The sequence below is a fragment of the Neovison vison genome, chromosome 7, assembly GCF_020171115.1.
Source record: "Neovison vison isolate M4711 chromosome 7, ASM_NN_V1, whole genome shotgun sequence".
Lineage (NCBI taxonomy): Eukaryota > Metazoa > Chordata > Mammalia > Carnivora > Mustelidae > Neogale > Neogale vison.
The window spans coordinates 139,360,610-139,375,743 of record NC_058097.1 but is presented as its reverse complement, the minus strand read 5'-3'; the positions used below and the strand labels follow the sequence as shown (position 1 = coordinate 139,375,743).

General features: G+C 37.4%; 1 protein-coding gene across 12 annotated transcripts in view; it reads right to left on the bottom strand.

The window, feature by feature from the left end:
• Window positions 1-15,134, bottom strand: part of DLG2 (discs large MAGUK scaffold protein 2) — a 2,052,576-nt gene that overhangs the window by 1,195,458 nt on the left and 841,984 nt on the right. Inside the window, exon 1 of one of the 12 annotated variants that reach the window (XM_044258409.1) lies at window positions 575-1,182. The exons of 10 other annotated variants lie outside the window; for them this stretch is intronic. In XM_044258409.1, coding sequence (XP_044114344.1) covers window positions 575-676 — 102 coding nt within the window. In that variant the 5' untranslated portion in view covers window positions 677-1,182. Of the gene's footprint in view, window positions 1-574; window positions 1,183-15,134 lie in introns of those variants that run through there. One more of the 12 variants, XM_044258423.1, reaches the window with a different exon arrangement.

Here is a 15,134-nt window from a genome sequence, read left to right as displayed (position 1 = left end):
AGTGGGTTGTATAAGCTCAGACACAAATACACAATTAGGGGCAACATGAGCCTATTTCCAGATTTTCTGTCTAGAATAAGAACAAGCTCTTCAGTTTTAAAAGTGTCAAATTGCAAACTGATATGTTCAATTTAATTTCAAGCACATCTACCATCGCAGGTAACCCTGACTGTGGGCGGTCTGGGTCCGGGGCTCCAGGCAGTGGTAACCTGTGATGAGTTCAGGAGCTCGCAAATGAGCAGCCAGAAACCCAGTCACTAACTAAATGTATAACAAGATCCCAAGCACAGAGTCACCTAAGGCGCCCCCTTTCCGAGGAGTGATCTGCTCTTGGAACCTCCGTACATTAGAGACCAGGGTCCTGCCACAAAGGAGTTATCAGCCCAACATCGGACGCCAGAAAAATCAGTTCACTCTCAAGGCCCCCAAACCCAGCCAGCTCCCAGAAAGGGTAGAGCAAGTCCTAGCTTCTGTCACTCTCCCAACAAGCAGACACATAAACAAACAACAAAAGGAATTGTTAGCTCCCCCAGGGGAGGCAGCATGCATTAAAAAGACATGAACCTCGTCCTACCTTGCATCCAAACATCAACGACAAAGTGTTGTTGGTGCAAGCAACTTTGCAGTGGCAAATCATTGGGGTAAAACAGTCAGGGTCCTTAACAACAGGGGACATTCCTTTCGGGCTGCGGCAGTGGCAGCTCGCTGGGGGACCCGAACACGGTGCTCGCCGGGCACATGGAGTGACAGCCTAGACCGAGCAGCCGCTCCGATAGCTGCCCCCTGCACCCCGCGCAGCCATCCCAGCGCCGGGGTAGAAGCAACGCGGGCAAGTAACAAGCGTCTTGGGGTCTCCCTTCCCTGGGGAATGAGGCGTGGGGGGAGGGACAGAACCAAGAAGGGTTTTCCCCCCTACGGTGAATTTGGAGTAGGTAAAATTAAAAAAAAAATTAAAAATGTATAAAATAAAAATAAAACGGAGCCAGGCGCTTAGAGGAGGGTTCAAAGGAGGTGGGGCAGTATTAGCATGTAAAAGGATGTGCCCGCCTACTCGCCCCAGTCACACAAGATTGTCATGCGAGCTGAAGGGGGCTGAAATTATTCTCTCTGAAGGGGAAAAAAAAAAAAAAAAAAATACTGCAGCTCCCGATTTGGTAAAAAGCCAGTGGCTTGCTGCAATCCAGAGTCACCGTGGGGAGCGCTGGCCGGGCAATGGGGTGGAAGGGAGGGGCCGACAGAGGGAGGGAGCAAGGTGCTCGCTAGCCTAGCCTAGCCTGCCGCTCCCTCCGTGCAACCCAGGGACCTCTGGGGTCGCTGTGAGAGGGCTCCAGGGCTAAAAATCGAGACCACACTCGACCCCCATCGCCGCTACCCCCCCACAGGCGACCTCCAAGGACGAGCTCTGAAGAAGGGGAGGCCCCTGTGGCACCCTGCTGGGTGCATTGTCCATGCTGGCCCTCTGCGACTACTGTGCCTGAGTTGATGGCCGGCAAAGGCACCTGGGGTAGAAGTGCACTGGAAATGGTTCCGCTGGGGCCCTCTGCCCTTGACTTCTGGGTCAGCGAGCTGACTCACTCCCTAGGTGGTAGAATCCACCTCAGGCTTTATCGATACAACATTTTTCAAACTCAAAAAAGAAGAGTCAGTCCCTTCCCCACCTTGATATCTTAGAGGCTCCAGAAAGCCCCAGAAGTCTCTATGCTGTTCTGGAAGTATGAATGACAAGACTGGTGGATGATGTGCTGTTCTTCTTCTTTTTTTTTTCTTTTCTTTTCTTCCTCTCTCTCTCTCTCTCTTTTTTTTCTTTTTCTTCCTTTTTCTAAAGTGAAGCTATCAAAATTGCTTAAGATGGAAAAAAAATTCAGCATGTGGCTGGCCCAGCTGCAAAACTGCTTATTGGAGACAAAAAAAAAAAAAAAAAAAAAAAGTGATAGGAAGGATGCAGAAGAGCAGGAAGAGTAGGAAGTGGGTAAAACTTGCTAGCACTGTTTTGGTGCCACCTGAGTGCCTGGCACTATGCCTTATAAATGGTTGGTGGAAAAAGAGCAAAGCATCAGGATTTGGAATTAGACTCTGGCTCGCAGGCTGAGTGGCTTTGTGTAAGTCACTTACCGTGCTTGAGTCTCTGTTTGCTTCTCTGTAAAGCAGAACTACCTTGCAGAACTGTCATGAAGACTAGAGACCGTAAAGAAATTCCTGATTGAGCCCCAGTGGTACATAGCAGCTGCTCCTTACTTACATAGCCTGTTTCCTGTCTTAGCCTGAAAGACAGGTATTATTGGACATGTTTTTCTAGAGGAAGAACCTGAGGCCCTGAGATTGTGTCATTTGCCCAAGTCACACAATCAATAAGCCATGAGCATAAGGTTCAGGGCCCCCTGGGTGTCTTAGTGGGTTAAAGCCTTTGCCTTCGGCTCAGGTCATGATCCCAAGGTCCTAGGATCGAGCCCCACATCAGGCTCTCTGCTCAGCGGGGAGCCTGCTTCCCTCTCTCTCTGCCTGCCTGTTTGTCTGTCAAATAAATAAATAAAATCTTAAAAAAAAAAAAAGATAAGGTTCAAAGACAAGTGACAGAAGATAATTTACAAAGCAACATCACACTTCTCCAGAAGTATGCCCTAATGACTCCAGATTTATCCGAGAAGGATTAGGCCTGTCATATATACAGGAATAGGGCAGTTTCCAAAGTCTCTGATTGGGCATTAACCTCAGATCCCACTTGAAATAGAGCAACAAAATAGTCTTAAATATCCACAGCAAACTTAGCCAGAATCACATCTTCCTGATGCAATTCCATGAGAATACCGACCAACTGTACTCTGAATTAATGAGCCCCAATATCACTATACGATTCAGACTTACAAAGTTTCAGCAAGAGCAGCAACAAAACAAACCAACCTGCAAACTGTCAAGTCGAATGCGGCGCCTGCCCCACAAACTTCTTCACCTGCCTGTATTCAAAATACCCCACCCTCCTGTTTCAGACTAATGGAAACCGAACCTGATTGCCTAATTCCCGAGGAGTCTCAGGCTCAACCCTTGCATTATCATTCCATAGGCCAGGAGGATATCAAGGGCTCTACATTTTTAATCAGCCTTCTGGTGAGAGGAATATGGGTCCTGCTTACAAAATTAAGACCTCCTAAAGGGAAATCAACATGGAACAAAGTATGAGCAAAGATCAGCATGAAAAGGCAGTAAAAGTTGAGACAAATTTGGCTCTAACTGAAGAGGGCAGCTTTGGGGATTCAGGCTTTGGGGATTCTCCTACTAAGCACAGGAATCCTTACCTCGTCAATTCCCTTCCTGTCAATTGGCACTGATTCAATCTGTCATGCATCAGGGTCGGCAGGGACTCAGGGGGTCTAATATATATGTGCTTAAACACCCCGAGTCACTTTTGAGGAGTAGAACTCTGGTCTGGTGCCTTCTGTAGAATCCTAAAGTCATATTCACACGTTAAGTGTACCCCTTATCATTTTATCCCTTTATGTTACCATAAAATGTGTGACTGTGTGAGCACTTCCACCTACAGAGCATCTATAATTATGGCTGTTTTTCCAAAGGCAAATGGATTCTAAAAAAGTTGTACAATATTTCCCTTATTCATTAGCCTATAATTTGGATTTCAAACACCCCAAAAGTATTGTATGCTCTATATTGTGATGTTCCAATAATAACTAACACAGTCTTTCCCTAATGAATTACCCAAGCTAAGGCTGACCTCCTATTCTAGGGCAGCATTTAAGGCTGCTATGTTCAAGTTATTTCCCATTCTACAATTTGTGCTGGTTTAGATTGAGAAAGCCAAAGGCAATATATAAAGAAAAATATATAGTTCAGTGCTTTAATCTTTTACTGTTTAAATTTAATCAGTGAGAATTCATTTCTCTGTACACACACACACAGACGCACACACACACGTGTGTGTGTGTGCGTCTGTGTGTGTGTGTACCTGTTATCTTCTCATAGGCATCTCACAAAATGCTTTCCTTTAATTCTTGTTTCTCAATAATGGCTCTGGGGTGAATTGAAGAGGGGGAGAAAGGGGAGATGTGGTTTCCATGACAATGCATTCCATAGTTACAGCCAGTAACCACTATGGTTAAAAAAAAAAATGAATCACTGTTACCTTAAAATATGAACACCCTGCATTATTGGTCTGAAAAGCACTAATTTGGGAGTATTCTACATGGGAATGTACAGCAATATTTTTAGGAGGAGATATTACTGGGGCATGCCAGGAGCTGATGCACTCATTTACTCATTTTAATAGTCAAAATAGTCACCCTTAATTAGACATTTCAATGATTGGTAATATTTCCAGTTCTTCAAAATGATACATGACAACTATACACAATTAAAAATTTTTTCTAATGACAACCTTCCCTCAAAACTGACTCAAAATCACACACCAAAAGAATAGGATTATCAATAAACATGAACAGGGCTTATCTTTAATCTTTTATTTATTGTTATTGCTCTCATTCCTAATTGAGACAAGGTAAGAAGCATCAGCTATTTATCCTTTTTTTCTTTCTTTGCTGATCCTTTCCATAGCAATTTTTAAGAAGAGATGGTTCATGTTGGAAGGGAAAAAGTATAGTGGACACTAGGAGTCCTGGTGTTTCTTCTCGCAGGCTGGGTAACTTTGAGCAAGCTACTTAACCTCTCTAGGCCCCAGTTCTCCTGTCTATCACAATGAAATGGGTAAACCAGAGCACCTCTCAGTTTACCTCTGGTGATTAAATTGGGAGTTGTCTTCCAATATAGACTCTTAAGAATGTAAAGAAAATTTAAGAACCAATTTCATCCAGTCACCTATCTTCATTAAACTCTTCTGTAGTGCTTACTATTTGATATGCTCAAATACAGTGTCCACCGGGTGCACTGCTCTAAATTCACCAATGTGCTAGAGCCAAACTCTACTGTTGGGAGCCCGATGCATGTACATCTTTCACAACCCTCCATTCAGTGACACCATGATGATGATAATTTGGAATCAGCCTTGGAAAAAGTATGTACACCAGATAAATTGGTAAACACTATGGATCAAGACTTTTCTTCTTCAGAGAAATATTTAGCTCCTCCCCTCTGGTTTAAGTACTTTATCTACACTAATTTATTTAATCACCACAACCACTAAATCTTATTAAAAAAAAAAAAAGGAAACTGAATCACAGAGAGATGTCTGTAGGCTAACAAAACTGATCCTAGTTAGCTTAATGAATCAACTGACAAAAAAAATTTAGGCCCATCATATTCTCAAAAAAATCTCCATGGCTTTCAACCACAAATGTTTATTTTTTCCTCATGTTAGATGTCCTTCACAGATTGACTATGGCTTGAGCCATGTCATTCCATGAACAGAAGAACAGCCTCTATTAGGGACGTGATATTCTCCCAACAGAAGGAAAACCAGTCGATGGCCGAATATACACTGGCTCTTAACACTTCTGCTCAGACATTACCAACCTCTCACTCTTTACATTCTATTAGCCAAGGCAGGTCATATGGCCCAAAGTAATGCCTGTCAAGTGGAAAAGGATAATTTTCTCACGTGGAGGAAGGAGAGAATATTGGGAACAATAACACAGTAGATAACATCTTATCTGGGTGATAGAATTAGAATTCGAACCCAACCAGTCAGACTCAATGAGCCAAGTTCTTAAAGTAGGCCGCTCTGCCTCTCACTTACAGCTAACACATCTCTATTTTTCACCTACTTTCCATAATAAGGTCTGTTATTTAGTACCTCTTCAAGGGAATTCTTCCCAGTGACTCCTATAAGGAAAGTGCGGTAGATTTAGAAAACATAAGAACTTTGGAGCCAATTAGACACACTAGGTTTTGCAATGAACACCTGTGTGATTTCAACCTTATACTCCTTCTCCCACTTCCTTTCACTATAAATTGAGTCCCCTTATTTTCACTTAATCTTCAGTGAAGATATTTTCATGTAATTACATCATCAATAAGGTTGTAATACATACTATTTTTATCATTGAGCTTCCTCAAATATGTAAGGTGAATAGGCCTATGAATATGCTTTTCTGTCATCAGTGTTTACAGACTAATTGAAGTGACTGTTGGGAAAAAGGGATGAAGTAGCTTTTCTTTTTTTTTTAACAGTAACAAAGTATATTGAATTATTAATAAGTGTACTTTCAGTCTGAAGAATGTCTGACCAGTTTAGTTAACTTCTCTGAACCACAATTTCCTGTTCTATAAAATGATAATAAAGCTATAGGATTGTTATAAGGCTTGTGAGATAATGTACCTCAAAACTCCTGTCACTCTTACTTGGTTTGTTCTAGGGACTCAGTAAATTGGAAGAGCTTTATGTTGATTTCCTGATTTTATTTCTCAATTAAAATTAACAGGAAAGAATAAACCTATTAGAGCCACCTGATGTGTATAATATCTTTAGACTGAACAACTCTGACTCTTTAAGCTTTCTTCACAAATTGTACTCTCCCAAATTCTCCTCACACACTTCCTCAGTTCTCTCAAGTCCCTCCCACTGAGGAACACATACCCACAGTGAGGCTTTGTACTAGAGTCAGACCCCATAAAACTGACTCTAAAATGCATCATGCTTGGGACACATGGGTGGCTCAGTCAGTTAAGCATCTGCCTTCGGCTCAGGTCATGACCCCAGGGTTCTGGGATCGAGTCCCACATTGGGCTCCTGTCAGTGGAGAGTCTGCTTCTCACTCTGCTCCTCCCCTGCTCCCTGCTCATGCTTTCTTTCTCAAATAAATGAAATCTTTAAAAAATTAAATAAATTGCATCATGCTTACCCCACTCTTCATGCTCTGTCATATCTGATTCCTCCATGTCTACCCATCTGCCCCGAAGTATGTGGGCCAGTCACACTTAATTATTAGTTGACCTTTATTTGAATCATAATTAGCATGTTTGCTTGACCTTTATTTGAAATAATTGTGCTTATTTGAAATCTGGAATGATTGAGTCACTAAATGAGTAAATTAAGAAAAAAATGAAGATATGGGTTAAGCCAGGATTTCTATAGTCCCCACCTCTGCCCTAGCTGAACTAATGTAGATGTTTATCTCTTAATCCAGCCCCAAGCCTCCACCTCCTAGTTGTAAAGAATACAACTTTTATTGAGGAAATGCAGCCCATTGATTCAAAATCAATTTTGAGATTTTCTATTAGCATCAAGTATTTTGAAATAATGATTGTCCTCAGCTTCAATATGAGGCAAGGCAAATTTTTGTCTGTAAGATTTCTCATCATGTTCCTTTTAACCACTGTTCAGTTTTACTACCATTTTGAAAAAGCTACTCCAAACATCACCTTCTGTACCACCTGGACAAATTTCTTCAGTATGAAAATCAAATGAAAAAACAAACACACACCTCTTTTTAGGCTTGTTTACCAAATTTGATTTCAGCGTTAAAAGAATAAGATTTGAGTCTTGGGTTCTAGGCCTAGCTTTCCCATTTACTATGTAAGTGAGATAATTGCTTAACCCCTTTGACAGTTAATTTTCTTATCCTTTAAAAAATGTGGAAGGGTTGTTAAATAAAACACCTACATTACTGGGTTCCTATGAGGATTTACTAAAATGCCATATGTGAAAATACCTGATCCCAGCGCCTGGCATATATATATATATATATACCTTTTTTTCATACCTAAAGATAGAAAAAATGTTACTAAATGTTACTTAAAATATTAGTACAAATGCTAAGTACAAAAGCTAAGTACAAAAGCAAAGTAAAAATAATTTTATTTATTTATTTATTTATTTATTAAAATGAAGGTTGCTACTTTTTTCAAAGATTTCATTTATTTAGTTGAGAGAAAGAGAGAGACAGGGAGACAGAGAGTGGGAAAGGGGCAGAGGGAGTGAACATCCAGACTCCCACTGAGTGCAAAAACTGATGCAGGGATTGATCCAAAACCCATGAGATCAGGATCTGAGCTGAAAGTAAGAGTTGGACACTCAACTGACTGAGCCACCCAGGGGCACCTAGAAATAATTTTTAAGTACTAATGGGAACAGAAAAAAATAGCAACTTGAAAATACTCACAACTCCCTTATCAGAGGTAACTGATTATAGTATCTTGGAAGAGACAGCTCCAGGAGCACCATAACAAAATGGCATTCAAACTATGTATAATAGTGTGTGCTGTTTTTGAAAATAATATACATTTGATATCTATTCATGATTTTAGACAAAAATTTTCATACAAAAATGGCATTAATAATGTCATAGTATTTCAATATTTCATGGCATATTTAACAAGCCTCTTCTTGTTTCAGGTCAAAAATATTTCTTAATATTATGAAAAAAATTGAAATGTTCATATGGGCAAATATGTGCACATATACATAACAAAATTATGAGGCTAAAAGTTACAGATAAGGAATTCCTGGAGCAAAGAGCAATGTGTTGGGGTGTCTGGGTGGCTCAGTGGGTTAAAGCCTCTGCCTTTGGCTCAGGTCACGATCCCAGGGTCCTGGGATCTGGCCCCACATCGGGCTCTCTGCTCGGCGGGGAGCCTGCTTCCCTCCTCTCTCTCTGCCTGCCTCTCTGCCTGCTTGTGATCTCTGTCTGTCAAATAAATAAATAAAATATTTAAAAAAAATTTCAATGTGTTAAGTGCTACTTAGTGTTAAGAGCCACTGTATATGTTTATGTTTGTATCAATTTAAATTTCCATTAAAAATCCTGTGAGACTCATGTTTATTCTCCATAAGTATCTTATAGACTATACTTGAGCAAAAATCAGCTGTAATATTTTGATTTCTGTGAAAATGTTCTTTTATTTTATTTGGTTATTTTATTAGGTATTTACATGAAAGTTTAGCTGAGTATAAATTCTAGGTTGCCAGCTATTTTTTCCAGTATTTTCAAGAATAAGTCCAGTTGCTTTTTTTTTTTTTTTTTTTTTTTTTTGGTCTGTAATTGCTCAGTTGTTTCACAGTGATTGCTTTTTTTCATTGTTTTGCTGTTTTGGAGATCCACCTCAAATGTAGTTAGATATGGACTTCACTTTCTTTATCCTGTCTAGGTCTTCTTCTGAGGGTCACATCTAAGAATTCATGTCTTCAATCAATTACAAAATGAATCCAAGGATTTAGGTCTTCAATTGATCATAAAAAATGTGAAAGCATATCACTTTGCATTTTTCTATCCCTCATGTTCTCTTATCCTCTTTTTTTTCCCTTAAATTGTGATTATACATATATTTACTTTCTCTTTCTTTTGTATTTGCTCTTTAGCTGCTTATGCTGCAATGGGTAATTTCTTCAGAAATCTTTCCATGTACTAATTCTGTCTTTAGACCTTTAAAACACTTATTTTGTTTTCAATTTGTTATTGTACTTTTAAGTTATAAAAGCTCTATTTTTTATTGGGATATACAGTTGTGTAAGTTTAAGGAGCACAAGTTGTTGATTTGATTCACTAATATACTGCCAAATTATGACCACTATAGTGTTAGCTAACACCTATGTCATCTCATATAATTGCTGTTTCTTTTGTGTGGTAAGAATGTTTAAGATCTACTCTTTTAGCAACTCTCAAATATATAATATTGTTAACTATAATCACCATGTTGAACATTACATCCTCAAAATTTATTTATCTCATAACTAAAAGTTTGCACCCTTTGACCAACATCTCTCCATTCCCTCTATCCCTCAGCCTCCGGTCATCACCATTCTACTCTCCATTTCTACGAGTTTGGCTTTTTTAGATTCCACACATAAGTTTTATCATACAGTCCTTGTCTATCTCTGTCTGACTCATTTCATTTAATACAGTGTCCTCAAGGTCCATCCATGTTGTTATAAATGGCAAGATTTCTTTTTTATGGCTGAATAATATCCCAATGTATATACAACAAATTAATTCATTCACCCAGATGAACATTCAGGTTGTTTCTGTAGCATCACCAGCCAAGGATTTTCTCTTCTGCACATCCTCACTAACACTTGTGATCTTCTCTTTTTTATGATAGTCATTCTAACAGGAATGATGTGATATCTCATCATGGTTCTAATGTGTATTTCCCTGATGGTTAGTGATATTGAGTACCTTTTCTTATACCTGTTGGCTATTTGTATGTCTTCTTTGGTAAAATATCTACACAGTTCTTCTGCCCATTTTTAATTAATTTTTTTGGGTTTTAGAGGTTTTCTGTTATTGAGTTTTATAAGTTCTTTATATAATTTTGGATCTTAATCCCTTATCCAGTACATATATGATTTGCAAATATTTCTCTCATTCTAGAGATTGGCTTTTCATTTTGTTGACTGTTTATTTTGTTGACCTGTCACTTATTAATGCATGCTTAATAATACTAATTTGTTCACTCATTCATTTCTTTTTTCATTCATTCATTCATTACACACCAAATCTAGCCAAGAAACTTATTTCAAATATATGTCAAACACAGCAAATTTTCTATGAAATCACTAATTCTATTTTTATACTGTGTTTGCCCATCTGTGAAACAAAAGCAAATTGTTAATTGTCAACCAAATATACTAAATCAGAGTTCAACTTTGAAAGCAGCAATTCATGGACAGGCTGTGTCAAAAACGCAGCTCATTTTAAATGGCTTTATATTGCCACTGTGCTTCACTATTACAAATGGATTTTCCTTATCAGCTTCTTTCATCTGAACAATAGATGGTTCTTCAAGCTGCAAGAGCTAAATGAGGTGACTTACTTACCCTCAAGAACACCACTCTATTATGTTGCAAGCAGGGGCCCTCTGTTAATCCTACCCAAACAAAGTGAAATAAACACTCAATGAAACAAATGCATGCCAGAAACTATGAAGACATCAGATCTCTCTTACAATCTTCACTAAAATACTATAGAATTAAGATTATAACCCAATTATCTCTTTTTCTCTTGGTAAGCTGCAAGCATGCTGGTTAAAGTCCTTGATGACACTAAATTATAAACATAGCTTAACTAAATTTCCATTTCCTGTTTGCTTAAAATATGATTGTTGTGAAAAAAAAAAAAAACTATCTTTTACTACAGTGTGTGAATTAATCCCTGATGGTGGTGCTCTCTCCCATCATTATACAGATAGTCAGTCTCAAGTATAATACGTTTTAAGATCTGAATTGTATTTGCTAAAGTTGCTAGCATCTGACCACAGAAAAGCTTTTGCTGGTTTTATGATGTTAGTGTATTTACTTCATTTCCCATTTTTGGTTCCCAATTACTATTTTCTTCTTCATTCAATTCCCTCAACAAGTACTTTTGCGTGTCTATCATGTGCTATATGCTATGCTAAGTTTGGAATACAGTGTAAGTAGATCAATACAGTTCTGGCCTTTGTGGAGACTAGTAAGGGAAGGCAATTTGGAAGAAGTGCTTTGAGTAGAGCTTCACGACTCCATGACAGCATACAGGGGGATCTTACCTAATAAGGAGGTCAGAGAAGGCATGATTGAGAAAGTGATCAGAAAGATGAATGAGAGCTTACTGGACAAATGCAGTAAGGAAAATTTCTCAAATAGAGGGAATAAAATATACAGAGAACATGTGATGCCAAAAACAAGGAGTGTAGGAAGGACAGAGATAAGCTCTGAATAACTAGAACACAAAAACAAGGGCAAACATCAAGTGAGAAGACGCTGATGAAAGTAAAGGTCAGACTATGCAGGCTATATTTAAAATTTTTGTTTTTATTCTAAAAGCCTTAGGAAACTACATTGGAAATATTTTTTAAATAGCTTTCTTGAAGTATAGCTGAAATATTATAAACTATAAATATGTAAAGTAAAAACTGGTAAGTTTCAACACATGTATACATCCCTGATACCATCAGCATAATCAAGACAGGGAATATATCTATCATTCACAATAGCTTCCTCATGCCACTTCATAGTCCCTGTCCCTCAACTCTTTCCTACTCCCCATCCCAAAAGAATCATAGATCTGCTTTCTCTTACAACAGATTACTTTGCACTTTCTAGAAATTTATATAAATGAAATAATATGGTATGTACTTAATCTGAATTTTTTTCACTCAACATATTTGAGATTTATCAAGGTTGTTGTGTGTGTCAGTCATTTCTTTTTTATTCTTAAGAGTAAAATCACATTGTAAAAATATGCTGTAATTTGTCTATCCATTCATCTGTCAGTAGACATTTGAATTGTTTCCAGTTTGGAGCTACATATCTGCTATGCATATTTGGGTATAAGTCTGTATAGGGGTACCTGGATGGCTCAGTCAGTTAAGCGTCTGCCTTCCACTCAGGTCATGATCCCAGGGTCCGGGAATCCAGCCCCCACATGGGTCTCTCTTCTTAGTGGAGAACCTGCTTTTCCCTCTCCCTCTGCCTGCTGCTTTGCCTACTTGTACTCTCTCTGTCAAATAAATAAAATCTTTTTTTTTTTAAGTCTTTGAATAGACATATGTTTTCTATTGGATTGGAATAGGTTGATCACAAGATAGACATACATTTACATTTGTAAGAAACTTTCAAAGTAATTGCACCATTTTAAATTCCCTCCAAAGGTGTATCAGAATTTCAGTCCCTTCAGATCTAAGTCAAAATCCGTATGGTCAGTCATTTTGATTTTAATTCTAATAGATGTATAGTCATTGTAATTTAAATTTCCATTTCCTTAATTACTAATGGTGTTGAACATTTTTCATGTGCTTATTTGTTGTCTCTGTATTTTCTTTGATATTGTCTATTCAAATATTTTGGGCATCTTTGAAATTGAGTTGTTTCTTGCTGGGTTTCAAGAGTTCTTCATATAATCTGGATGTAAGCCCTAATTAAATATATGTTTGCACATATTTTTCCCCCAGTCTGTACTCTGTTTTCTCAATCTTTTAACAATGTCCATCCAATTTATTACTTTATGGTTCATATTCTTGGTGTCATATCTAGAAAGGTGCCTACCTTAAGTCACAAAGATGTTATCCTTTGAAGGTGCCTACCTTAAGTCACAAAGATGTTATCCTTTGATTTCTTTTAGAATTTTCATAGTTTATTTCACTTGTAGGTCTATAATACATTTAAAATTAATTTTATACACAATGTGAAGTATGGACCCAGGTTCTTTTTTTTTTTTTGCATATGTATATCCCATTGTTCCAAAATCACCCTCTTTTCTCCACTGAACTATGTGTTTTTGTCAAAAATCAGTTGTCCTTAGAAGTCTCATTTATTTCTGAACTCTTAATTCCTTTCTATAGAACTATTTGTCTACCTTTATACAAATACCATCTTTATATCAGCTTGCTTCTTCAGAGATATTTTGACACTGCTAGGTACTTTAAATTTTCATATGAATTTTAGAATTAGCTTGTTCATGTCTAACACAATTTCACTAGCACTTTGTTATAGATTATGTTGAATCTCTAAGATTAATTTGTAGAGAATGAACACCTTAATAATAATGAGTCTTCCAACTTGGGAGCAAGGTGCCTCTCCATTTATTTAGGTCATCTTTAATTTTCCTCACCCATAGTTTGTAATTTTCAATGTACAGCTCTTCCACATCTCTCATCAGACTTATTCCTAAATACTTCATCTATTTTGCTATTGTAAATAGAATCACTTTATTGATTTCAGTTTCTATGTGTTCATTCTTACTATGTAGGAATACAATTGAGTTCTGTATACCAATCTTTTATCTTACAAACTTGCTAAACTCACCGATTTGTCTCCCCCTTTTTGTAGATTCTATCAGATCATATCATGTCATCTATAAATAATTTCTTTTCCTTGACTGAAGATGCTAAATAGAACATTCAATATAGTGTTGCATGAAAGGAATGAGCATGGATATCCCTTATTCTTGATGATAAAGTGACAGTATCCAGTGTTTCAATATTAAGTATCATATTAGCTATAAGTTTTACATAAGGTCCTTTATTAGGTTAAGGAATGTCCCTTCTAATTTCTTCTACTTTGTTGAGAGTTGGAGTTTTTTTTTGTTTGTTTGTTTGTTTGTTTTTTAATCAGGAATAGATACTGGATTTTCTCAGGTGTCACAGATAGCTAGATAGATAGATAAGTAAATAGAAGAGGTGATTGTTTTTCTTAGTTTTTATGGTGATTTTTGAATATTAAACAACCCTATATTCTTGGGATAAACCTTATTTGGTCATGTATTATAATTTTATGCAGTATTAGATCCTGTATGCTAAACTTTTGTTTAGAATTCTGCATTTATGTCCCTGTGTTGTTTTCTTATATTTCCCTGTTTTTGGTATCAAATACCTATCTCATAGAATGAACTGGAAGGTATTGCCTCCTCTTCAATATTCTGGAATAATTTGCATAGAAATAGTATTATTTCTTGCTTAAATGTTTGGTAGAATTCACCAGAATAAAGTTATCTGGGCCACAAGGGTGTGTGTGTGTGTGTGTGTGTAAGTACACATAAAAAATTTAAGTGAAAATAGGGATGCAATATTCACATTTCAAGAAAATCATTCTGGCTGCATACAATGTGGAGGATTGAAAAGGGGTAATAAGGGCAGTGGATGGACCATTTAGGAGACACTTTCAGTAATGCAGGCAACACATAATGGAGATTTAGGCTAGAGTATTCATTGTAGAAACAAAGACAAATTGTTGGACTCAAGTAACATTTTAGAGTATAAACAAGAGGCCTTGGTGCTAAATCACAAATGGGGAAAACTCAAGAATGACTTCTGGGTTTCTGATTTATATACACCTGGATAATGTCATTTACTGAAACAGGCTATAATTAAAAAGGGGTAAAACAGAGTATGTAAGTGTGGGTTGGGAATCATCATTGTTATTTAATGTTTGCTGGTTGTCTGTTCATTTAAATTTAAGATCTCTTTTCTAACCCTGAGCTGGATAAATGTATCTAGACCTCAGAGTAAATTTCTGGGATAGAAACACAAGTTTATGTCTTGTTTCTTAATAGGCTGTATTAAAAGCTTGAGTATGAATGATATCATCTAACCTGAGAGAAGAGCCTGAGAAAATTGCCTTTGACCAGGCTTGAAGAACTATAAGACTTAATAAATTTATTTTTCTTTTATTTATTTATTTATTTATTTGATCTTCAGGACCTGTTTTTCTTAGTAGCCATTCTATTGACTCTGACTCGTACATAATAGCCACTTTTCCA